The sequence below is a fragment of the Knufia obscura genome (genome assembly GCF_036327395.1).
Source record: "Knufia obscura strain CCFEE 5817 isolate CBS 148926 chromosome Unknown scaffold_2, whole genome shotgun sequence".
NCBI lineage: Eukaryota > Fungi > Ascomycota > Eurotiomycetes > Chaetothyriales > Trichomeriaceae > Knufia > Knufia obscura.
In genome coordinates this window covers 3,186,724-3,210,788 of record NW_027042688.1, presented here as the reverse complement: position 1 = coordinate 3,210,788, position 24,065 = coordinate 3,186,724, and the positions used below count along the sequence as shown (strand labels likewise).

Genomic DNA, 24,065 nt, shown 5'->3' with positions numbered 1-24,065 from the left:
GCAAGCGAGCAATAAGAAGACATTTGGTGACAGTCGAGACATTGTACTTTGATTAACGTGCGCCGAGTACGAGTTGTTTTGAAAACCAGGACACCTCGTTCTGCATCGCGTGCACGTTCGAACACATATCAGTCGTACCTAGTGTAGTGTAGAGACTCCCATCTGAGGGCGAGCCTTCATGGTTGTGTAAAGCGGGATTTCTTTGCAGACAGTGAGCAGTCTTGTCTTTTAAATCCGGCACGTTGACCGCTTTGCGTCCGTAGTTCCAATGCTGCACACCCTCAAGGACATGTACACTCAGCTCTAGAAACATATACTCCAGCTCAGCCTAGCTTAGCTTCATTCGATTTCCTGAAGATGAACTTCGTGTGCGGCGTGGGTTCCTTCTGACTTGCGTATGGTCTAGTTGTGGTCATCTTGTCGCACGCGTCGTTGTAGAAAGTGAAAGGGTGATCGCGACTTGTACAGCTATGCTCGGGTGCTGAAGTTGCTGCTGTGGTGGTCTGCGGAGGAATCGGTAGAACTGTCGTCTGCTCGCTGTTGAGCTCACTCAATCCAGGACACCACCTGGAACGACTCAAGCTCTGACCACTGACCAGTGTCTTACGACTCGGTTGATGGTTCGCTTGATGGTTCGCTTGATGGTTCGCTTGATGGCTTGGTTGATGCTTTGGTTGATCGTTCATTTAACGGTTCATCATGCAGCTTGACAGTCATATGCCACGTTGTTTCTGAGGAATGCATTGTTTGCACGAATGCTATGTCCGCTGTGTATTTCATTCGCTCATGTATGTTTGTGGAATTTAATGGATGGATGTGGTTGACATGAGAGTGTCCTACACCGAAGTCTAGCGAGAAGCGAAGGTCTTGACCAGCATTTCCGATGACGGCCCAGAATCCGATATGGTGTCTATAGGGGGTTAGCTTCCTGTCGTTGATCTCATTCCATGGGAAGCCGAACTCATACTCAATATCTGCTTCCTCGAGAGCAGTACGAGTGGGAAACTGTTCTGGTTCTACTGACATTATCCTCCAGAAGTCCGAGATGTAATTGGTTTCCTTATCTTCTTTGATTGATGAGATACGCTCCACGAGACCCTCGTGCCATTCGGCGAGGAATTGTTTTCGTTTGCGGTAGTGAGCATAGGAAGCGTCAGTAATCAAACATACTGGACGTTGGGTATTGTCAAATCCAAAATGGATGAATTGCACACTTGCTTTTCTGGCTGTCAGATCAATTGTGCAGACAGGATTCGAGCGCTCGCGTGACACATTTAGGTATCTTAGGGGCAATATGGAAGAGCCAATGATCGAAATCTGACAGTTACTGTGCCAATGTACCCGGTTTACGCAGTCGGCCGGACTGGCAAGCTCGATGGAGGGGCTGGTAACGAAAAGTACAGGACATCGGCTGAGCTGGTTCACGGGCTGTGGTGGACATATGCGAACACTGTCTCTTCTCGCTCCTGAGAAAGCGAAATTCTCGTATGGACTGTTGAACAGGTGCGTGCCGTTCGGGTGTGCAATTCTGTACCAACTGTCCGTGTATCCTTTCTCATGAGTGAGGAATATCCCGACGCATTTATAGACGCCGGCGCGTTCCATTCGAACCACATCGAGCAGTGCTAGGAAGATACCATCTTTCCATATATCTTTAAGAGTAAACATAGACAATTTCATTTCTATGGCGCTCCGAGTAAGTGATATTTCGGAAGGTAAAGCTCCAAAAGTCGAAGGGCGCATCTGACTGCCGTTCAAGAAGTTTCGAGGCGATGTGGCTAACAATCCTGAAGGCATCGGGCTTGGTTCAGCGGACCAGGCAAACAGAGTTTGGTCATCGGAATGCTTGATAATCTCCTCTTGCAACCTGGTGAAGGCTTTTGCACCCTCACCGTAGAGCATAGGCATGTTGACATCGAACAGACCCATCAGACTGTATGCTATATCTTCGGTTCTTGCGGCTGACCTTCTTGCGGCCCAAGACATTCGCTCTGCGATGGAAAATCGTTGAGGCGTGCCACCATCCAGAGCAGATTCGTCGATGTTGGCGGCCGCTGAGATCCAGGAGCGGAGCAATGTGCGAGTACCGACTGGGGCCCACCGTGCATCATAGAAGACGACCTCCGGGGGAGCAAGCAGTTCTTGTAATGTCCAACTCCTAGTGAACCATTTGGAACGCTCGAAGGACATATTGTCGCCAGCTCGCGAATCTGCAAAATATGCGAGGCACTTTTGCCCACGTTGGTAATATCTATACATGGAATTGATCGCTTCGCTCAACGCCGTACTGCTGGTTTTGTCGATACAACAGGTATCAACCCAGATATACCTGTAGGCCATACCCCGTGCCACTGAACATGCCGCTCGGACCTTGACAGCGCCTCGTTTGGAGGAGGCATGAATGTCACCCGTTTCTTGATATGACATCTCCTGGTCGCCGGGCAGCCATCGATGTGACAGGGTGCAGTACGGGACATCGTACTCACTGTTGTAATGCTCGAGCTTCAACGTCTGTGTATTGAGCAGATGCATGATGATTAACAGACATGCAAGTTTGCAGCAGGCTGCACGAAACTTGGAAGGCGAGAACGACTTACTTGAATCATATCTGAATGAGGCTGAGCACCTAAAGTAACATGTAGGGCACTGACACTTCTGATTGGACGTTATAAAAGAGCCTTCGCTTACCTACCAGACTACCAAGCTAAGCAGCTCGAGCAGCAGCCAATGCTGTATTCGTTAGCATCAAGGGCAGTACATATTCATGGACTCAGTTTCGAGACCACGACACTGTATTGCCCCGAGCTGGGTACGCAGGCTCAGCCGTGCGTGCAGGGATTACTCAACGACAAGGTATCATAGGTACGGGTATGCGAGGAACCTCTTGCCACCGATGCAAAAGCCATAGGTCGCCATGTTATGCACATCTTACCTTGTCAGACCGAGAACAAGCAGAAAGCAAGGTGTACTCGAGCGACCGGAGCCGCCCATCACGTGAGTGGACTAGCCGGAAAAAGTACGGCAACATATCAGAGCCGTACAAGAGTGCGGAGAAAAAAGTTCGAACAATCCAGACATGGACTGTAGACACTTCAGACGAGAATGCTTCTAGCCTGACACCGAGTTAGTGCTCTTCGATACAGAGAAGCATGTCTAAAACAAGCAAGCGAGACGCCGAGCAGGCATTTGGCAAGGACACTGCTCACACGCAAAGTGCATCACCGAGTAAGAAGAGCCGACGCCGGCGAGGTAAAGAAGTATCTCAGCAACCGCCAGGTACAGCTCAGGCAGACTCAGCGACCGATGCCCCGAGTTCCACGCCAAAGCCTCAAAACATCACACAAAAGCAGGCGACTTCAACAGACGTGAAGCAAGAACCAGGTTTCGCATCCCAAGAACATTCGAAGAAAAAGAGCAAGAAGTCGAAGCAGATTGGAAGTACGAGTAGCCCAGTTGTCAAAAGTGAAGTCAAGGGTAAGCCTGAGCCCGAATCAGAAGGACGGTTAAGCGAAAAGAAGAAAGCTAGGTCGAAGAGGCAAAGCAAGCCACAGTTTGACCAGCACAATTCGCAGGTTGAGCTCGTGCTATCGAGGACGAAAGACCGCTCTCACAGCCCGAAGGACAATGGGACCAAGGAAGAAAAGACCAAGCGCAAACAGAAGAAAGAGCACCGACGCGAAAGCAAAGAGGATCGCAAAGGAGAGGCCAAAACGAGTGGGAAGCACAAGCACAAACATGAGAAGGCCGTGATTGGGAAGTCGAGAGGCCCGAATGACTGGAGTATAACGCGGCCTGAAGGAGGTGCCTTCATCGATCACGACCTTGTTTTGACCCCGGACGAGCAATTTCTGATACTAGCTACCAAGCAGGATATCCACGTCTATGCAACCAAAACCTCGCTTCTTGTTCGGACGCTGCATGTTGCTAAGAATTCGGAAATCGTCACATATGCCCAGATACTGCCACAAGAGCAATACCTTGCTGTTGGGCTGAAGGATGGCAGTCTCCTAAAGTACGACTGGACCACAGGCCGGAAGATATGGAGCCTAGGTTTCAATGGCAGCGTTACTGCAATCACCTCTACCTCTTCTGGTGAAGAGGGTGACGGCTTACTAATGATCAACGAAGCCGACGATGGTTCCTACAACATGACTAGTCTAGCACTGGATGCAGGTGGCAGACAAGTCGGCAGAAGGCATCTCTTGTCCCAGAAGATGCTCATCAAACCACAAATATGCTTCGCTGCTGAGCTGGGTATTGTGTCGGTCTGTTCGAAGGACAGTATTCTGATCGGTCAACTTGGTGCCGATAATGGCGAAGAAGCGGCGCCGTTCCACTGGAAAGAGGTCTCAGTCAATGGCAAGATCGTCTGCTTCGATGCTCAGATTTTGCCTCCTCATAAACAAGCCAAGAAAGGGTCAAATCAGCCCATTGTCAATGTTGCGGTTGGATTGAAGACCGGCGAGATCCATCTGCTCAGCGATGTTCTGAACAACGCAAATACCAGCAACGACCTCAACATCCGAAGGCTTCATTGGCATAGAGCAGCACCACGGACAGTCAAGTTCTCTCCAGACTCAAATTACCTTATCTCTGGCGGCGACGAAACAGTCTTAGTAATCTGGCAACTCGAAACCAACCAGAAGCAAGTTCTACCTCACTTGACCACCGCCATACTCAACGCGACAGTTTCTCATCAGGGCTCCGCCTACGCCTTGCGCCTAGGAGACAATTCAACTATGGTCCTTTCAACATCCGATCTTCAACCTTTTGCCAACATAAGCAGTCTAGCATTCGATGCTTCATCACGGGCACCCTTCCTACCAAGCCTCTCCCTGCCCGCCACACTTCATCCAAATCACGCAGACAGACTACTCCTCGCATATTCCTTACAAAACTCCAATCCATCGCTCAAGCCCACAGAGAAATCCACCAACATGCTCCAGACCTACGATGTAGCCTCTCACCTCCAGCTTTCGCGCCAAGCATTAGCGCGCAACCTCGTCTCAACAATCAATATTGGACCAAATGGTCAACCACTCAAAGAACCAGATGTGACACACCTCGACATCAGTCATGACGGCAAGTGGCTCGTCACAGTGGACCAGTGGTCTCCAAACGACATTGATACTCGAGAGATGTATCTGTCCCGCGCCGATCAGACGTCCAAAGCAGGACTAGTCGAGTGCTTCCTTCGCTTCTGGGGCACAAACAACACAGCAAGCGACACAGGGACGGATAAATGGGAACTCAACACGCGCATCGATGAACCAATTGCCGCCTCACCTACCTCTACATCGAACAAACAAGCGGTACTCGCAGTGGCCGTCAATCCTGTTCGCCATCAAGTTGCAGTTGCAGACAGCACACGCACGCTCAAGCTGTACTCGCCCAAAGCACGGATTCGAGCAGGTGTCCCAGTGCGCGACGCGCAGGGCCAGCAATTGTTCACGTGGACGTGTGATCATACGATTCCACTACAGGACGCGACGGTCTCTCCCGATCCTAAGTCTGCGAGCTTGGCGTTCTCGGAGGATGGATCGGTGTTAGCGGCAGGTTGGTCGGTCAACAGCCACTTGAAAGCGCGTGTGCATCTTGTTGATGCGAAGAGTGCGAAGGTTGCTGCGAGTTTACCTGGGATAGTGGGCAGTGGAACCACGCAACTTGCATTTTGTGGTCGATATCTTCTGGGGTTATCGGAGCGGTTTGTCGTCTATGATACTGTGAGTATGGCGACTAGGCTCGCCATTGAGATCGACGAGAAGTTCAGCTATGCGAAGTCGCGGATGGCTGTGAGTGTGAGGAGTGGGATTGTGGCGGTTGCGGTGAGTGAGCGGGATACTAGGGCACCAAGCAGGATCATTCTGTTTGATGTCAATGCTATTGAGAAGGGGCCACTGCTGGAAGAACAGGTATATGGCCAGATCCATATCCTGCTTGCTGAGAAGGACAAGGGTGGGTTCCTGATTGTTGATGGCGAAGGCCGGACGAGCAGCATCGTGCCTCCTGGCTCATCGAGCATGGCATTGGCGATCAAAGAGGATGTGCCTGAGAAGGCCATTGTAAGAAGCAGTTTGGAAAACGTGTTTGGATCTGGAAGGAAGGAAGTGACGGGTACGGTGGATGTCAAACAAAACGCTATTGAAGGCGTGCAGCGGTCGCTCGAGGACGTTTTCAAGTTTGAAACAACGGCTAGGGCACCAGGTGCTAGAGACTTGTTCAGCCGGGTCGCTTCGGTAGTTGCTGGGGTGGCTGCGTAGTTGAACATGTTAAACGTGAGGTTAATAGGACGTCAGCATCATTTTTGGAATAGCGAAGACGGCAAGTGCAAGCCCGAGCGGAGTCGATGTCGAGGAAGTGAGATTGATGGACCCTATCTGGTCAAACTGAAGGTGGCGAGGCATTATGAAAGTGCTTGCATCTACTGTCATCTAGCCTTTCACTTCACTCGTGTTTTCCACTGACCAAGCAATTCTTTTAATCGCTAATATATGCAGGAGAAGTGTCAATGACCGACCGACAACCAAAGCTCGGATAAAGTCACCTGCAGTGCACAACGCGATTGCACCTGCCTTCGACTATTTGAGTCGTACTTTCCACGCCAGTCAGAATTCTTTCTTCAACTACACCTTAGATCTCACGATACTTCTCCAAACTTCTACTTGTTTGTTGAGTCTCAACAAAGGAACACATATCTCTCAACCGACTCTTGATCAACTTGACACGATTTTCAGTCACTTCTCTTGTCCTCTTCATTCCTTGGGCATAGACCATACTGATTTTGCAACCACGAGGCACGAATCGTAAGTCAGACCCTCATTCAGTCCCTCTTCACCGATCTCTCATGCTGACGATAATGATACAGTGAAACAGGTGTCAAGGATGACTGATACAATTATGGACTTTGATGGCGCTGCACAAAGTAAATTCATGTTGAAGTATCGAATGGGACTGTACTGACTCAAGTTTAGAATACTTCTTGAACCAAGACCCTGCAGATGTTGCTATCGAAGAGACAGACAATGAAGTGCAGAGTGAGGATGAAGCCACTCAGGTTCGCAACAATCCTGATACTGCAGGCACAAATCCTGCTAGTCCGCTCACTTCTGCTTCAAATGATGAGCTTACTCCCAACGATAAGTCTCACCGTTTCCTCGCCTTTGAGAATCGGATAGGCCCTACACCACATACAACCAAAGATCTTCTGAGTATCCTAAAGGCCGTCGACTGGGATGTCGACCACTCAGAAGCATTGTTTCACCATTGGCAGGCCGATCGCAGAAGCCGTCGAAGCTGGGGAGACCACCTCAAGGCAGGTTCAGAAGAGGGAGAGACCACAAATGTGTCACAGTCTCCAGATTACGAGCCAAGCACAGAAGACGTCTTGGGCCCAACATATATCGGAGGTTACACGATCGACGAGCACCTGTCAAGCTTGTCTGACGTCTCTGTCGACCTTCCAGGAAAGCTGATGGGGGCAACTTTTGCTTGGAGCGGCAACGCCGATTACGAACGACGAGAAGCGGTGTGTACGTTCGCCGATATCGTACTACAACGTTATGACATCCTTCTCAGTCGCAGTGAGGCTGCATTGGCCCTTGGGTTTGCCAAGTGGAACCTTGAACGGGCTGTTGACTACTACCACAACGATGACAGCGTTGAGACAACTCGTGCTGCCCTATCTACCTTCTTTGACCGCATGCGACTCCTTGCCACTGGACACCAGGACGCCAAGGACGTACAGTCTGAGCGAGACATACGCCTGGCTCTTCTCCTCACATACACCGGATATCCAAGCTGGTATAGCGGCCAGCTACATCTCACCAAGTATGGCGACGATCTAGTCAAAGCCATTGCGGGCTGGCTCAGAGACGGTATCGAGCCCATTACACATAAGTCAGACAAGCCAGGTAAAAGAGGAGAAGGCTACGGCCGCCGTCTCGACTTCGATGGCCAACGAGTCGCTCTGCCAGAAGCCAAAGACACTTTTCGCAAGCTCAAGTTCGACGATGAGGGAAACTGGGCAGTGGAGCCACAAGCCTTCATGAGCGACGAAAAGAAAGCGAATATCGATGTGTCCCCTTTGCAGAAGACTTCTAGTGGCTCTTGGAAGTTCCCAGTGTTTGGTAAAATGAAAAAGGTGGTCAGAGACAAAAAGGGTAACCTCAAAATAAGACAAGCGGGTGGTGTTATCAACTACGATGTTGAACCGCCCCGTATTGGAGCTCCAGACTGGACAAAGTTCAGATTCGAATACATCTCCAACGGCAAGTACTACAACGTGCCTTGGAGCAACAAGCAACTGCTTGCCGAGCGCGGCGAGAATCGAACTGTGGCTGAAGGGGGCACCCGGCACGCGGATGACGAACGAACTGAGGTCTTCGATTGGAATGACAAGAAGATGATTGAGAATCTTCGCAAGTGGCTGTCGCAGAAGATGGGACGGGCGACGCAGGTCAACCTTCGAGAAGCTGGCCAACGATTATCGGTCGAGGAGAAACAGTACCTCAAACAGCTCGTCGATGATGCTTTTGTCCACCACAAACTCCGATATCCGGACCGGAATGATACTGAATTGAAGAGAACATTCACCATCAGTAACGGCACAAAAGATGGGTGGGAAAACAAGTGGAATGCGCGATTCGCTGGCAAGACTGTACCTTCAGAGATGAATCCGAGACGAACGAGACATGCAGTGAATCTGTACAATTTAGCAAAGAGATGGAAGAAGCTGTGTGATTTGTACGGCATGACGTTCGACACGCATGGCAATGCTACTGATACCAATGAGGATAAGTGGCCTTGGGAGGTGGAGGTGCAAACAGAGGCAGAGATTGAGACTGAGGACGAGTCTGGAGACGAAGAGTAAGCACGAAAAGGCGAAGAGCTGGTGACAGGAGAAATGGTTTGCGCAGATGAGCACAATGCTCGTGGTCCTGTCGATTGTTGTTTGCTTCGGTCGATACAAACTTTAGCTTAGACAACATGTGGTCTTCCATAATGGTCAGTACTTACTCAACCTCCACCACATCTCTTCCAAGCCCAGGTATCTATTACCTCATCCAAGACCGATCTATCATCATAGTTCTGTTCTGACGTGAATCCACTGCAAGCTGAGCCTTTGAATGTCTCTGACGGTAAGTTTGCATTACAGCAATGTGATCAGTGGTTCTATCTACTGATACCAATGTCCAGGACCTCTTAAGACTAGTGCGACCGCAGGGGCACTCTCCGAGAATATGAACAAGAACAAGCTTTCAGCACAAGAAACTGGAGCATTGAGCACATCAGCTGGCATCAACAGTAGCAGTAGAGCCACAGCCATCATGGCAGGGACGGACTCGGACGTGACAATGAGTGCTCCCGAAAAATACCTCCTATGCGAGGCTCTGGGGAACAGGCTCGGCATGATACCGCATTCAGCCGATGAGCTTCACCATGTCCTGACCAGGACACGATGGAACGTAGATAGAGCGGAGGCGATCTTGCTGGTGATGCGAAGCAGTGCGAGATACCGAAGTCGGGTCGGTTGTCTGAGAAATGATGAGAAGCCGCAAGCAGCGAAGCCTGAGGATGAGCCCGGACTGGCGAAGGAACCGAAGCACCCAAATTATGGACCTGCTCTTATTGGCGGTAAGGCTGTGGAACAGCACATCAGGGAGTATTTCGACGAAGAGCGAGCGGCTGGGCGAGTTCCAAGTGTGTCAGAGGTCCCACGAACCTTGGCAGACCTTGGGTATCCGTCCAGTCCTGATCTCGAGCGTCGATTGGCGGTTCGCAAATTCGCAGACATGGTCTGGCTGCATGCTAAGATTCGGTTGAGCAGAGCTGAAGCCTCTTTGTCCTTGGCGTTGGCTCGCTACAACTTGACTCGTGCGGTCGAGTACTACCGGGGGTTCTGGGAGTGTCACGCATATCAGAGCCGTTCTAGCGAATTTCCTTGATCAATTCCGTGGTCCCATCAAGGCAGAGTCCAAGAAAGCGGCACAAGAAGAGAAAGACCGTCGTCTCTCTTTGTTTGTGACCTATACTGGTAGGCCCGACTGGTACAGCCTACAGCACTTTCTCGAAAAGCACGACTATGATCTTGTCCACTCAATGGGAGAATGGGTGCGCAGAGGTATACGGCCTAGATATCGTCCAGACAACAGCAAAGGAGACCAGAACGGTCAGCGGATGAATTTCGACGGCCAGCCCATCCCACTGCCTGCGGAAGCTGATTGCGTAAGCCAGCTGCAAACCGACTTTGATTGGGCCGAGACACCAGCTCAATTCATCGACGCTGACACCAAAGCGCAAATCGACGCAACAGCATTCCAGCGAACAAGCCAAGGACACATCAGCTTCCCCTTCATCGCCCCCTTCACCGTCAAAGACCGCAACAGCCAGCTCGGCGGCGTAATCAACTATGATGCTGAGATCCCACACACTGGAGTCCCAGACTGGACGAAGTTCCGGATCGAACACATCTCGAGAGGGAAGTATACGAATACGTTGTATCTCAATCGTCGGACGCCGGATGAGATGAGGCGCACGGGTGATCCATGGGAGTTGTTCGATTGGAATGACGCGCGGCAAGTTTCACATCTTGGGAAATGGGCTAGGGGTGCTCAGGGGAGGGTTACTGGGACGCCGATACTGCTAGAGAGTGAGATACGTGCGCGGGGAGGAAGTGTGAGTTCTGGTGGCGATGGGTGAGATCATGGAGATTGACGGGCTATTGACGAGCTTTTAACCCAATTGGCGAGACTATGGGCCACAACGATTGTCGGGTCTGCCATAACTAAGGATAGCGATTCAGTCAACTTGGGAGCTGATCACGAGAGGAAAATAGCATAAGTCAATGGTATTGACAAGGATGCAGAGTGAAGAAGCATAGTCCGGGACGTGCTGTTCCAAACATCCCATCTGGCGAAGCGGTACAGAAATTATAGCAATGAATTGCCAGTTTGACGAGATCGGCCGTGTGGGCTTAGGGGCTGAATGGCTCGGAGCTTTAGCATCAGAGACGCTTACGGAGCCTAGGTGAATCTTCAGGCAATGTCGGCGATATCCGTGGGGCCCCGAACCCCGGGTGGGCGAAACTGGAGGCGGATGATCGAATATCTGGACGCATGGGCGGCACTATTAGCCCGGAAAACTCCGTGCTATGCTTATAGCCAGCCCACAACAGGTAGACACGACTATGAAATTGGACGAACAGCCTGTGTAGGATAGGCGACCAGCATGCTGTATAGATCTCACAGACTTGTTGTGCTCGACATTCTGTCGAAACGCCATCTCGAGAACCCTATATTCAACTGCGAGCTTGGCCATGGTCTGGGTGCAACGCGGTTTCTGTTTGGACTCGTGGTATAAAATCATTCATGGCCACCGTATCCCAAGACTACTGTACAGTGACGTCCTGACGAGATATCAACAACATCTGATATGATTATTCAAATTTCAAGCGCGCTGGTAGATAATTCGATTGGTGTACACGATCTACTGGGGAGACTGGGAGATATGCGTACATGCACGCATGCTTGGTCACCATATAAGTTGTGAATCTCTTTGTTGCTCACAATAGCATGCAATTGACAGAGTTACATTTCAGCTCTCGTCGCGAACTTCTCGAGACGTAATCGTGGCTGCTATCTAATCCACTGCCTTAGCATCATCTCCCTCTTCCCCTCCCACCTCTTCCACGCCCCCCACCAAACCCTCCACCCCCTCTACCACCACCAGGAAAGAACCCGACCCCAAACGTCCCCCTACTCTGCCACTCCGGCTTCGGATCCATCCTCTCCTCCACACCCGGATCAACCTGCCTCCTCACAGTCAACGCCCTCGCCTGACTAAGCCCCCAAACACTATACCCCTTCCTCATGCTATCCTCCACACAATCCCTCAAGAAACTCGTAAACTTGCTTGCGGGCGGCGGTGTAAGTCCCATGATCTTGATGAATTCTGGGAAGTTCTTGACCTCCTGGAGCTTCTTGATGTCGTTTGCGAGTTTAGCTGCAGTACCTCTCGGTGGTGCGCCGTGGGCATCGAATAGTTCGTCGCGAATTTGGACGAGTGTCTTGTGGCCACGGTGGATTGTTGTGCGGAAGAGATTGAGAAACATGAGGAGACGGTATGAGGTTTTGGAGGCGTCGAAGGTCTTCTGCAGGCGGTAGTGCGAAATTGTGTCCGCTTCCATGTAGGATAGTTCGGGCATGTTTGCGCCGCGCTTGTCGAGCATCCAGACGACGTTTCGTGTTACTGTCTCGCGGATGATGGCCATGAGAAGGTCAACTGTCATGTCTGCATCGGAGATCAGGAAGGCGATGAGGAGGTAGCCTAGATTGGGCACGTCGGTCTTTGAGGTCTTGCCGTAAAGGAAGTTTTGGATTGTTTGATTGACTGTGCGGACGCGGCGGGGATCTTGGGTGGCGAGGCAGAGCAGGAGATGGAAGAGGTGGTAATATGATTCGATTGCTTTTTCGGAGGCGTGAACGAGGCTGGACTGGGTGGAGCTTGATTCTGCTTTGGTGCTGAGTCGGACCACGATGTCGTTCATGAATGCGTAGAGGACTTCAACGGGAGAGCATGTGGCAAAACGAGCTTTCTGAGACAGAAGAAGAAGCCGTGGCTCGATGAGATCTTTGATGGAGGTGTAGTGACGGCGTGAAATTGGTAGAGGGAGCCACTCTTCGAATCGGAGGCTCTGTACTGACGTGCGAATGTGGAATTGTTCGAATGCTTGCAAGCTCAGAAGGTCGAATTCGCTTTCCAGCCTGCCGATGCGACCTTCCGAACTGATATGCACTCCTACCCCAAGTTTGGCATTGTTGAAGTCCGTCTTTAGGCAGAAGCAGATGAGCTCGCGGTTGCGGATGATATTGAAGCTGCTGACGATGCCGTTCACACCGCCGATTCGGTCCCAGGCTCGGGAGAATGGGGCGAGCTCTTCAGTTTGTAGGTTGTCGCAAATGAGGACGAGGAGCTCGTCCGGTAGGTCAAAAAGCCCAGCGAATGTAATTGTTGGATTCCTGGCTAGGAGCGCTGTCGTGTGTCGGAAAGGTCCTGGTATCCTCTTTGCAGGCTGCGTCTTGTTTTCTGGAAGTGATCTTCCAGTGCTGCCATTTGACTCGCTTGGTGTTGGCCAAATGGCGCTCCACGTATTTGCAGCAGACGAGGGTCGGTTGTTGGTTGTAGTAGAGGCGCTTGCAGACTTATTGAAGCTACAATGCTCACAGACATAGTGTTTCGATGTCGTCTGGTTGAAATAGAGAGAATATCGTTGCTCGGTGCGTCGCCATTCAGTGAGATCGACTGTCTCATTGCCATAGGACTGCTCGAGCGTGTCGCTGCTGAAGAAGCTGAGGATCTGAATGCAAATGCCTTTGAGCGTGTACGCTGGTGTGTACCCCTCAGTAGTGTTCAGGATAGAGGCGCAAATATAGGAGTCGAAGACGTTGGGGTGAACCACGTATGATTGAATGGTGATCTGAGGAGGGGACAGCGGGTAATCCGTCGTAAACTTGATCGTCAGATGCAAAGATGCGCCGCCGTTCGGACTGAGAACGAGACAGGCTGTGTTGATATCGTCATCTTTAGGAAAGAGCTTGATATTTGGGTAAGGGTTGAGCTGCAACTCTGCCAGATCTCGAAGCAGACGGTTGCGGAGAGCCATTCTGGATGATAGCCCCGTCTAGAAGAATGTGAGGTCAAGCTGTTTTTAGCATGAGTAAAGAGCGACTGGGGAGGATGCTCTGTTCAAGTTAATGAAAGAGCTTTTTCCCATTTCAGATGTGTAATTAATGAAAGGCTATGGTCACCAAGGGGACCAACAGATCTTTCATGCAGCTGCACCCTGCATGCATGAAAGAGAAGAAGAAGGATGAAGCCGACCGCAATCAGCAACACTTTTAAGTAGGACAGTTGCAGACTGTTGCCTTGCGGAAAAGGTCCACATGACTCATGAGCCTGGCATGTGAAAGTGAATTTGCTTGAGTCTAGCTGAACCAACATTTTCACACAATTTTGAGCACGTTTCACCTGTTTGCCTTGTAGATCGACGCACTCGTTACGACAAGGCGATTGAAGAATGAGTAAGCTGTCCGAAAATTAGGTGACGATTATGCTGAAGAGAGTGTATGTTTGATGACTGTGTAGAGGGTGACGATTCGGAGCTGGTAAAAGCGCTTGAGCCCTCGTTCAACCACACGTCAAAGCTTCCTCCTTCGGCAGCTCATTATCTACGTGTCGTAAATGGCTTTTGTCTTTCTCGTCAGTCGGAAGAGTCTCTGCAACACGAGCTTGTGATTTGTTGAGGCCAATTTCTTCCTCCGCGATACCACCTGCTTGTTTCAATGCATCGGTCACGATCTCCTGCGTTCTATAATTCTTCAACTTCTGGACGTCTACGCCGCTATCTGCAGCTTCTCTTTGCGCAAGTGCTTCCTTCTCTTTCTTGCTGAGCTGCATAGCTCCAAGCTTAAGGGCTTCATCTGGTAAAGGTCTGACATGTGGTTGACAGACCCAGAATGGTCTTTTGCAGCGTTCTCTAGCTGCTTCAGAGCTCTGCTCATCGACTTGATGCTGGTGAGAATGGCCGTTCGTACTTGATAGCTCATCTGCATCCTGCTTCACTGTAGGCATAATTGCTTGCAGTTCAGCATTTTCTTCGTCCAGTCCTTGCTTTACAGCCGCCTCAACCATGCTCAACACATTCTCAAAAGCAGCTATATCACCAGCGCGACTCCTGGCTAGTGCGTCCCGAATGTGGGTGTGACTGCTCAGCATGGGGCGCAGTAGCTGAAACAGATGGCCTTGCATTGACTTGAGGTTCGGATTATGCACTGCTGTCATATCCTTCTTGTCGCGTTTCGTCTTCTGCTTCTTCGATGACTTTTGCTTTGCGGTATCACCGTTCATCCCAATCATGTCGTTCGATCGTTTAGTTCCTGTCACAGGTTCAGCCATAGCGGTGCCTGTATCAGCCTCGCCAACAACTGTGTCATGCCCTGCTTCCGGCACCTTGTCGCTGGGAAGGTACAGAGGAGATCTCTGAGGTGGATCCTGCTCGAGGACATAGCGATGTATGATATCCATGTACCTCCTGAAAACACCATCGATCCTGTAGCCACCAACTGCAGGATTCCGAGGATCTCTCCAATAATCTCTGCTAGTTTCATCCTCTGGTGGCTTCGCAAATATGGTGGGATCACTCAAGTTGCCTTCTGCACTCATCACACCGTCTGCGCCTGTCGCTTCGAGACATGGCTCGATGTCGCTGGCGTTGAGGATATTGCCGTTTGCAAAGAGAACTGTATCTGAGGGTAGATTCTCCCTCAGATAGCGTATCATCTGCCAATCTGCAACCCCAGTCTTGTGACCCTTCTGATGTCTTTCTCGACCATGTACAGTTATGATGCTTGCACCAGCATCCAGGATCATCTTTGCATAGTCTAGTGTCTTCTCCTTCGTTTCCAAGATCCTGAACTTGGCTGTCACAGGCACATCAAGGTCGTCCCGCAATTTGCGAATCAGCTTGTGTATGGTATCTCGATCTTCCTGTAAGAAAGCGCCGTAATGTCCGCTCTTCGCAATACCTTGCGGGCACCCAAGGTTCAGGTCTACAGCATCACAGTAGGGAGCCACGTACTCGGCAGCCTCCAGAAACTCGTCAGGCTTGTTTGCGCAGAACTGGACAATGAGGGGTCTGTCGATCTGAGGATTCCCATCAAGATATGGCTGGACTTGCGACTTCTCCTTGGAGGTAAGGGACTCTTTCGTTGGCTGAAAATGGGCATCGCGGAACTTGGGCTGTTCTTGGAACAGTCTCGCATGAAGCATAGGCGTATATGCTAGCAGTTCCTTGTTTTTCTGCTCATCGAGATATGATCGTGTGAGGAATCTCCATGCCTGTCGAAACGGTCGTCAGCATGGTGATGGTCGGGACTGGGTATTGCTCATGGCGGGATGGTGTTGGCAGTACTGACAAATTCTGAACGGTCGACCATCGGTGCCACTATCATCTTAGGACTTCCAATGCTCTCATAGAATGCTCTACCAGTCAGCTTGACCCTCTTGGCAGGGTTGGCTGCTGGAATGGCCTGAGCCTGGTCAAAGTCAACTTCCGCCATGAGAGCGGTCGTAGAATGATATGATCTTTGCCCGCAATGTATAGAACGAGGGAAGGAAGCCGGCCAGCGTGCTTTCCAAAGCGATCGAAAAACACTCATTCAAGAAGGAAAACAGCTGAACGTGCAACGACCTCTTGCAGTAACATATCTAGAATCATACTGAGGGCAACTGCGGCCCAGCACCAAAGTCGTGACTTCCAAAAAGTTTCTCGAAAGCTTCAGGCTCCCAGGCATCATGATCCTGTCTCTGCCGACCATGGCCTTCGAGCATTCTACCATCTTTCCATACATACACACCGCCATCGGGCTTGTCCTTGCTCATTCCGCCCGATGGACATCGACTCTATGTCATCTAGCAGGGCTGTCGCAAGAGACTCATCCTTCGCCAGTACCTATGGCCACCTGGCTTAGGCACTTCAATCTCTTGCCAGAACTCTGACTCACCGGCATCGACAGTGGATTCCATCGACCAAAAGGTCATAAGCAGCCCAGCAGTTGAACATCATCCATGAAGACCAGTGAGTCATGCCAAGTGTAGCAAAACATCACAGTGAGGCAAGCTCGGCGTACTTGTACTCCACTCGAGTCATGCTCTACACAGCCTCCTCGTACAATCTCGGTGAGTGCACCAACAGAACAGCCTTATATGCCAGGCCGGTCTCGTAGACATCTGGGAGTTGTGCCTGTATCGAACTCAACAACCAGTGAACGTACAGCAAGCATAAGCCATGGAGAACCAACCCCAATCAGACCGCCTCTCCCAACTCCGAGCCCTAGCCCAGCAGCACCTCACAGAAATAGAAGTCGACAAAGCCCAAGAAGCCGCACAACTCACTCAAGCAGAAGCCGAAATTCAACGCTATTCAAAATTGCCTTCTATCGATCATCGCAGGAAGCACGTTAGTAACACAAGCTCGAAACCACTGTCACAATCACAGCCACAGCCACAAGCAGACGAGCAAGGTCCCCAACCAGCAACCGATAGTCCCGTGGAACTGAACAAGCCCCGCCTCCGCCCATTTCAAGAGATTCTACATAGACTCCGCTGGGACTCAAAGTTCAACATCGACGAATATGTAGTCGGCTACCTCGAGCGGTTTGAAGGAATTAAGGAGATGCCGGCCAGCAATTGGATCAGGGACTTCAGTGATGAGGACTGGATCCCTATGCATCGTGTGCGGTATGTCAAGCGGATTAAAGTATCAGGTGATGATCAAAAAGAAGGGCCCGAGCTTGGTCTTGTGTGGGATCGTGATGGAAGGATTGACAAGATCTCCACAGCCAACAACGATGAAAGTGAAGAAGTAGATAACAGAACAGACGTGCTGAGTATAGACGGCACAAGCGTAACAGGCGGGGTGCCGTTATGACATCAGCTACCATGATCAGTCTCCAAAAGAAAAGTCCAAGGTCCCATTAACCATTCATGCATGCCTCCTTGCTGTACACGCCTCGGCTTACATACAGCTGCCACGCCATCACGTGAAAGACCCGAGCCCATCTGCACATTTGACTCGCCAGGTAGGTCGCGTTGCAACGCAATACCCCTAAGCCTCATACTCCCCACCTCTCTTCCCATCCTCATACGGCAACCCTCCCACCTCCCCCTCCCAACTCTCAACACCCCTCTCTGCCCTGAACTTATTGATCCCCCTCTCCACAACCCAACCCCACCCCGCAACACCCAATCCACCCAGCGCCAGGATAACAACACAAATCACCACCGCCGCACTAGCCTTACTCTCCCCACACAACCCCCCAAACCCGCGCGGCACCAACTGCAACGGACTTGACAACGATGGTAACCCCAGCGTCACCGCATCACCATTGAACTTCCCCGCCGTGTTACTTATTGCACAGGTAAAACTCTGGATCGTCTCCGCCTTGGGACTACCACCGGCGCCATTAGGCGTCAGACCAATGGTATGACTCGGCCCTGTCGTGGTAACGAGACTTGTGATTGTGCTTGAGACGAAAGTGCCGAATATGGCATGGGGAGAAAGCGCACCGGACACGATGATGCTAATTAACGACAGGGGGGCGGTGATACCAGTGAGAAGCGTGAATGCGCCGTTATTCAGTTTTGTGCGTGGACTTGGACCCGGAACGAGACTGACGGCGATGGCGAGAAGCGACAAGAATGTGGCGAGGACGCCGGTGACGAGGGTGATCAGGGTTGGCGTGAGATTTAGATCCGTGGGCCAGAGATTTAAGTTCCAGTTTGCGGAGAGATGGGTTTTGTGGTAGTGAGAGAGGATGTGGGCGTTTAGAGCTATGAGTGTTATGCCGAGGGCTAGGAGGAGGGTTGAGATGAGGAGACGGGCGTAGCGGAGGTGGGTCGTGCGTTTGAGGTAGGTTGTTTCTTGGTTGGTTGTTGCGGCGTTGCGGTGGAAGGAGGCGTGCCAGGGGGTTGGAGGGCTGGGTGATGTTGCTGTGCCTGGGGTGGGGAGGGCTCGATGGTCGTCACTGTCGACGATGTGGACGCCGATGTTGGTGGAGTTCTTCTCATCTGGGGAGGGAGAGCGGCTGGAGTGGCAGATGGAGAGGGATTGGTCGTTGGTGTTGGTGAACCTGGGACTGACGGGTGAGATTGGCGAGCGGAGGGAGAACCGGAAGTGGGAGATGCGGTTGCTGAGGCGGTTGGAGGGCATCTTGCAACGTGTAGTATTGGGCTTTTGAGGCGTGAGGTGCAGCTGAACGTCTTGAGGCAGATGTTGTTTGAGGTGATGTCTGGGAAACGGTGGAAGCAAATTGACCGCTTTCAGGCTATGTATGTTTGATCGGTGCGGTTGTGAGGGGTCGTGTAGAACGAGTTGGTCTTGTAAGATGCTATGCAAGGTGACAATATGAAACACACAACAGAGATTATAGTACAAAGAGACCTGCTCAACGACACGACAGAAAGTAGAAGCAACGAAAGACCTGGATCTGTGTATGAAGAATTCAAAGAGACCGAATGCACTACTAGGCGAGTGTTCTATTTGATGGAAACATCATGTTCTGATATTTCTTCGCCATGAGCTGACATGCAGATGAGGCTTGAAGCCTAACGATAGCGATATGAGCTTGTGAGAGACGAAAGCACAGGATTGGTTGATGTGGGGGATTAGAAAAGCTGATCGACGAGTCGGATGCGCCACCATGGTCGATGGTACCTGCGCGACGGACCGAGTGACTCTGTTGATGGAAATGAAGGCGGCAAGCAAGTAGGATGGAGGCGCTTCTAGACAACTGAGCACGCTGTTGATGAAGGAGAGAAGTGGAAGACGTGTTTGAGATTAAGCGCCAGGAAGCCGCGTGAGGTCTTGGCAGCGCTGCTGGCTGTGAATGGCCGACTATTTGTAGCGATGCTAATGCTGTGATTGGCAGGTCACGGTCTGACAATACATGCTCTTATGCACTGGATTCAGCCTGCATGTGTTTGTTTCGTGAAGCGCGGAGTCCCGTGCTGCTCAGAAAGGGTTGCATTGTTCGTCCGAGGTTGCAGATTGTGCTAGGTTCAGTTTTCCGGGGAAGAAAGTGGTCGCATGTCGTTCAACGACCGGCGTGCTGCAGCCCTATGAAACTCAGCGAGTTGAGTCAAGAACGACCTTGTTGTGACCACATTTCGCGTGTGTTGTCGTCCTCAAGCTTTGTACAACTCATTTCGCTTCTGTCGAGTGCTACAGCTACTGCCGGGCGACCATGCACTCATGCGAGTCATAACTCACTGTCGGTCCTCGATTCTGTTCCCCATTGCTGGTTGTGGTATGCTCTGTTACTCCTTCCAGGCATTGTCAATGTCGCTGTCATCGCCCGAACAGTCGTGCAGACGAGGGAGGCGAGTTTCATATGGCAAGCATAACCTTGACCATAGGATTGGGTCGCGGAGCTACATGAACTTTGTGGCACTACCATTATGCTGGTGACTAGCAACGTACTGGTCTTCACGGAGGGTTGAATATGCTTGCTGCCTTTTCCAAAGCCTCGACTTCTGCCGTATCTGTTTGTTTTCCAGACAGGGGTCCAGATTCTGCCGCTGCTGTTTGACCGTTCCTTGCTAGATGTGACTTCGTCCTCTGCTCGATATACTGTCGTCGCTCTTCCTTTAGCTCATCTTTGGCCGTATCCATTGTAAGCTGGACATCCTTCAATGACGCCAGCTTATCTTTCAGGTCAACAAGAGTGGACTTCAGGGCTGGAAGTTGGGATAGTGCGAATTTGGTATTTGTGGTCAGAGGCTGATGACCAGAGAAGACCTGCTGGGCTGAACTGCTGGTCAAGAAGGACAGGTTTGGCAGTGAATCATCTTCTGATTTTGAATTCAGCATGCTTCGCAGCTGACTTAGAACCGCTTCATTGCGAGAGTGTTCGGTTGTCAAAGCTCTCGATACATGCCGAGACGAAGCGAGCTTCCGACGTAACTGCTGTATGTCGTCTGGAGACGGTACATTCTCTGGAGGTGGATGCGTGATACCTTCATAGTGGCTGAGCCGAATCCAATTTGCAAGGTCTGATGAGATTGATAAGATATTTCTTAGCACGTATATCTCGAATTTGTCGAAGTTCTTGTCGACGGTCGAGCTGAGGAGAGTTTCAAGTTTGTGCAAGCCTTCCTCTATTTCCTGCTTAGCTGCCGAGTAATCAGTCTCTGGCACGTCAGCACCCTCAGCAGCTTTTGTAGCTTTGAAACCAAGCCTCTCTGGTGCTGTCGATTGCAAGCCAGTTTCAAGACTACCGACACCTTGGTAGACGAAGTTGTTGACAGAGTCGATAATGTCGTCTATGAGCGACTGTAAAGGTCAGCGTCGTTGCAAACAAAGAAGGATATGCTCACCAAAGGGGTATATTGCAAATGCTCAGTCAGCAGCGCTGTGGCCGCTTGTGATGAGTCTGCATCCATCATTGCAGTATAGCCATGAAATGGTCGTTGTCGTCGCTTACCTAGACGACGACACTTGACCGCGACGCGTCCTTGCCGATTATTTACGCGTGGCCCAAAAGGGGAAGGCGCGAGGGAGAAAACTGGTCAGACGCAGAGGGCTGGTAATTCCATCACAGCGATACCGAAAGAAAAGGCTGCATTACAACAATAATCCAATCGAGATCAATATGGGAGGTCCGGGCTCTGGAGGTTACAAGACCTCTCCTGGAGATACTGAAACACATTCAGCATGGGACATCATTGCTCAAGATCCCGACTCTGGTCAGGTGTGTTTGACCTTTACGATGATGCCGCACAGTAACAGGAGCAATATCACTGCTACGATGGATACGAACGCGCCCAAATGTGAGCGTAGTCAAGCTAACCATGAAGTGCTAGAAATTGGCCCAAGTACGATGCAAGTACTGTACTCGGGAGATGGCGCAGCATACGTCTCGCCAAAGGGCTCACCTCCTGACCTGCGAACAATACCTTGATGCTATGAAGGAATCGGGGATCGAGAACAGTATCACCAGGCAAGCAGCTGATCCAGCTGGCTTCTTCAAGAACTCGAAAGTGCTACAAGCATTCGGCGAGCCAAAACCGCCAAAGATTCTCAGGATGGGAGAACATTCTACAGCCGTGCGCATTCAAGCGCTGGCATTAGCAGAGGCTCATGTCTCGACTGAGCGCATACAAGAGGTCACGGGCATGGATCCAAAGATCATCGTTGGCCTGAGGAGGCTTGCGAGGGAAAGAGGTTACGACCCGAATGTGTCGATGGTCTTGAAGGAAGAATACGTTTGGGACCCGCCCAATTCGATCAAACCTCGAGGACGGCCGAAGAAGAGAAGACCAGAGGATGACCTTGATCCAGAGCTATCCCAGAGCCCAAGAGCTCCTCCGTCTTTTGGGGACGCCGAGGCTGCCAATCTACCGCCTGGCAACTGGAACTTTATGACTCCTGTCACTGGTTACACTGTCTCCTAGTTGGATGATCTGACTAGAATCAGCTCTCAACTTTCTCTAGGCGTTATGGGAGACGATGGGTAAGATCGTCTCGATCTTCCCGATATTCTAACAAGCGAAGGTGCATCTCGCATCAAGCACTTGTCTTTTTATTTCTGGTCTGGTTAGCCGTTCGAGCAGCTCATCTGGCAATAGAAATGCTGCTATCAGGTTCTGTGTACTACAAGAAGATATTGTCGAACCACAACGTCGTACAGATATTGAAGGCATTCATCGGTTCTCTTCTCCTCAAGGCTATGCAGACTACCTAGGTACATGCCCATCCTCACAAAGCGACTCTTCTGTCCTGGCTCGTATCTCGAGCGTTGCGCTGACCGATACGAAGACCTGAAACTTTTCAAGTTTGGCAAAATGGCGCTAACCCAATCAGACCAAAGAGGAGAACGACTTCTGCTACACTTTGGCACTTCGCTACACAACCTCATACATTTGCCTGCATCATGTTTGTCGCTTTGAGGTAGCAACGTTGCTGGCCAGACTTCGGCTGTCTTGCCGCCATGTTGATGCTTGCCAGCCTCACAGTTTGAGAAACGTTCTCGGTCTCGCATGAACGTTGTTGCCCATTTTGGTCACGATGAGACACCTTCTCATACATTTCTCGAACAACTCTATTCTTTTAGCAACGCCGACAACCACGTCTTCTTGTGGCTTGGACCTCCCGAATTATGCTCATGATACTCAAGCAGTGCCATGCCCATGGTAATAGTAAAATCAAAGGAGGAAGCGCGCTCTACTTATGCTGAATGTCCCATCTTGAATCCTCCTGCCTGATCATCTTTGTTGTACTATCTGATCAAGTCCAATCTTTCTGCATCTACACACTCCTTCGGCTGGGAGTCGATCACTGAGCATTGCTTTCTACTGCTTCCAGCACTGGACCAACTAATCCCGCATTGCGCTGGTCGCTCTTTTCAGACAAAATTTGACAACAAACACAACACATTGCGCTTGAAGCCATCAAGGTTGAGACTCAGACTCACATCCACGAAAACAAGCACCAGACAGCCACTTACGGCCACTATCCAAGATGCACATCATCAACACAGTAGCAACAACACTCTCCCTCACATACCTAGCATCATGCACAGACATATCCACAGGCAACTTCCCCGTCAACCCAGGCCTCGTCCTTCGAACAGATCACTCAAGCTCCCCAGCAGCAGCAGGCTCTGAACGCATGGTCCAAATCGTCACAGTCGGCGACACAAACGGCAGCCTCAAATTCTTCCCCGAAAACGTCAAGGCCGAAGTCGGTTCAGTCGTCCAGTTCCAGTTCTACCCAAAGGTATGTCATGTCCACAACCACTCCCTTCTCTCACCCATGCATACACACACGTACTAACACTACCCGCAGAACCACACAATAACAGAATCAACCTTCGCAGAGCCCTGCAAGCCCATGCCAGCAAACATGTCCACTCCCGAGCGCCCCGGCCAGAAATCAGGCTTCGTCCCCGTCACACCCGACGCACAATTCAGACCAGTCTACAATCTCATCGTGAACGACACGAAACCCATCTGGATCTTCTGTGGGCAGATGCCGCATTGTCAGAAGGGGATGAGCATGGTGATTAATGTTAACGAGTCGAGCACGGATAAGACGTTGGAGAAGTATAAGGAGGCGGCGGCGAAGTTGCCGGTTCCACCTCCACCTGCTGCTGGGGCGCCTGCGCCACCTGCGGGGAGTGCAAGTGCGAGTGCCGGCAGTGCCAGTGCCAGTGCGACGTTTGGTGGGGGTGCGAGCGCCAGTACCGTTACGCCGCCTGCTGCGACGGCAAGCGCGGCTGGACCGAGTCTTGCGGGGACTGTGACGAGCGCGGCGGCGATTAGTGGAAGTGGTGCGGCGGCGAGTATCGCTACGTTTACAGGTGCCGCGACGCCAAGGGAGCTGCCGGTTGCGGGTATGTTGGCTGCGGGTGCGCTATGGGCATTCTTGTAGTTTGTTAGGAGCTGATCGGGCAAGGATTAAGTCGTCTATTCGATTGATAGGACATCCATAGTGCGGGAGGCTTTTTGTT

The 24,065-nt window shown here is 51.1% G+C and overlaps 11 protein-coding genes across 11 annotated transcripts; 6 read left to right on the top strand and 5 right to left on the bottom strand.

Annotated features, from left to right (window-relative positions):
- Positions 1–603: 603 nt before the first annotated feature.
- PMZ80_003037 (uncharacterized protein) lies at positions 604–2,190 on the bottom strand (the record flags this gene model as incomplete). The annotated part of the gene is made up of 1 exon (XM_064871466.1): positions 604–2,190. The coding sequence occupies one exon, from the start codon at positions 2,188–2,190 to the stop codon at positions 604–606; it is 1,587 nt and encodes a 528-aa protein (XP_064733919.1).
- Positions 2,191–3,149: 959 nt separating this feature from the next.
- Positions 3,150–6,260, top strand: NAN1 (NET1-associated nuclear protein 1; the record flags this gene model as incomplete). Its single annotated transcript, XM_064871465.1, has 1 exon — positions 3,150–6,260. The coding sequence occupies one exon, from the start codon at positions 3,150–3,152 to the stop codon at positions 6,258–6,260; it is 3,111 nt and encodes a 1,036-aa protein (XP_064733918.1).
- Positions 6,261–6,897: 637 nt separating this feature from the next.
- On the top strand, positions 6,898–8,869 carry PMZ80_003035 (uncharacterized protein; the record flags this gene model as incomplete). Its single annotated transcript, XM_064871464.1, has 2 exons — positions 6,898–6,922; positions 6,972–8,869. 2 exons carry the CDS (start codon positions 6,898–6,900, stop codon positions 8,867–8,869), a joined length of 1,923 nt encoding a protein of 640 aa, XP_064733917.1.
- A 370-nt stretch (positions 8,870–9,239) lies between these two features.
- On the top strand, positions 9,240–10,698 carry PMZ80_003034 (uncharacterized protein; the record flags this gene model as incomplete). Its single annotated transcript, XM_064871463.1, has 2 exons — positions 9,240–9,850; positions 9,906–10,698. 2 exons carry the CDS (start codon positions 9,240–9,242, stop codon positions 10,696–10,698), a joined length of 1,404 nt encoding a protein of 467 aa, XP_064733916.1.
- Positions 10,699–11,656: 958 nt separating this feature from the next.
- PMZ80_003033 (uncharacterized protein) lies at positions 11,657–13,660 on the bottom strand (the record flags this gene model as incomplete). The annotated part of the gene is made up of 1 exon (XM_064871462.1): positions 11,657–13,660. One exon carries the CDS (start codon positions 13,658–13,660, stop codon positions 11,657–11,659), a length of 2,004 nt encoding a protein of 667 aa, XP_064733915.1.
- Positions 13,661–14,184: 524 nt separating this feature from the next.
- On the bottom strand, positions 14,185–16,115 carry DUS1 (tRNA dihydrouridine synthase; the record flags this gene model as incomplete). The annotated part of the gene is made up of 2 exons (XM_064871461.1): positions 14,185–15,894; positions 15,972–16,115. 2 exons carry the CDS (start codon positions 16,113–16,115, stop codon positions 14,185–14,187), a joined length of 1,854 nt encoding a protein of 617 aa, XP_064733914.1.
- Positions 16,116–16,843: 728 nt separating this feature from the next.
- PMZ80_003031 (uncharacterized protein) lies at positions 16,844–17,485 on the top strand (the record flags this gene model as incomplete). Its single annotated transcript, XM_064871460.1, has 1 exon — positions 16,844–17,485. One exon carries the CDS (start codon positions 16,844–16,846, stop codon positions 17,483–17,485), a length of 642 nt encoding a protein of 213 aa, XP_064733913.1.
- A 177-nt stretch (positions 17,486–17,662) lies between these two features.
- On the bottom strand, positions 17,663–18,766 carry PMZ80_003030 (uncharacterized protein; the record flags this gene model as incomplete). The annotated part of the gene is made up of 1 exon (XM_064871459.1): positions 17,663–18,766. The coding sequence occupies one exon, from the start codon at positions 18,764–18,766 to the stop codon at positions 17,663–17,665; it is 1,104 nt and encodes a 367-aa protein (XP_064733912.1).
- A 1,275-nt stretch (positions 18,767–20,041) lies between these two features.
- On the bottom strand, positions 20,042–20,997 carry PMZ80_003029 (uncharacterized protein; the record flags this gene model as incomplete). Its single annotated transcript, XM_064871458.1, has 2 exons — positions 20,042–20,887; positions 20,932–20,997. 2 exons carry the CDS (start codon positions 20,995–20,997, stop codon positions 20,042–20,044), a joined length of 912 nt encoding a protein of 303 aa, XP_064733911.1.
- A 459-nt stretch (positions 20,998–21,456) lies between these two features.
- On the top strand, positions 21,457–22,008 carry PMZ80_003028 (uncharacterized protein; the record flags this gene model as incomplete). The annotated part of the gene is made up of 1 exon (XM_064871457.1): positions 21,457–22,008. One exon carries the CDS (start codon positions 21,457–21,459, stop codon positions 22,006–22,008), a length of 552 nt encoding a protein of 183 aa, XP_064733910.1.
- Positions 22,009–23,074: 1,066 nt separating this feature from the next.
- Positions 23,075–23,986, top strand: PMZ80_003027 (uncharacterized protein; the record flags this gene model as incomplete). Its single annotated transcript, XM_064871456.1, has 2 exons — positions 23,075–23,332; positions 23,402–23,986. The coding sequence occupies 2 exons, from the start codon at positions 23,075–23,077 to the stop codon at positions 23,984–23,986; spliced, it is 843 nt and encodes a 280-aa protein (XP_064733909.1).
- Positions 23,987–24,065: the final 79 nt, after the last annotated feature.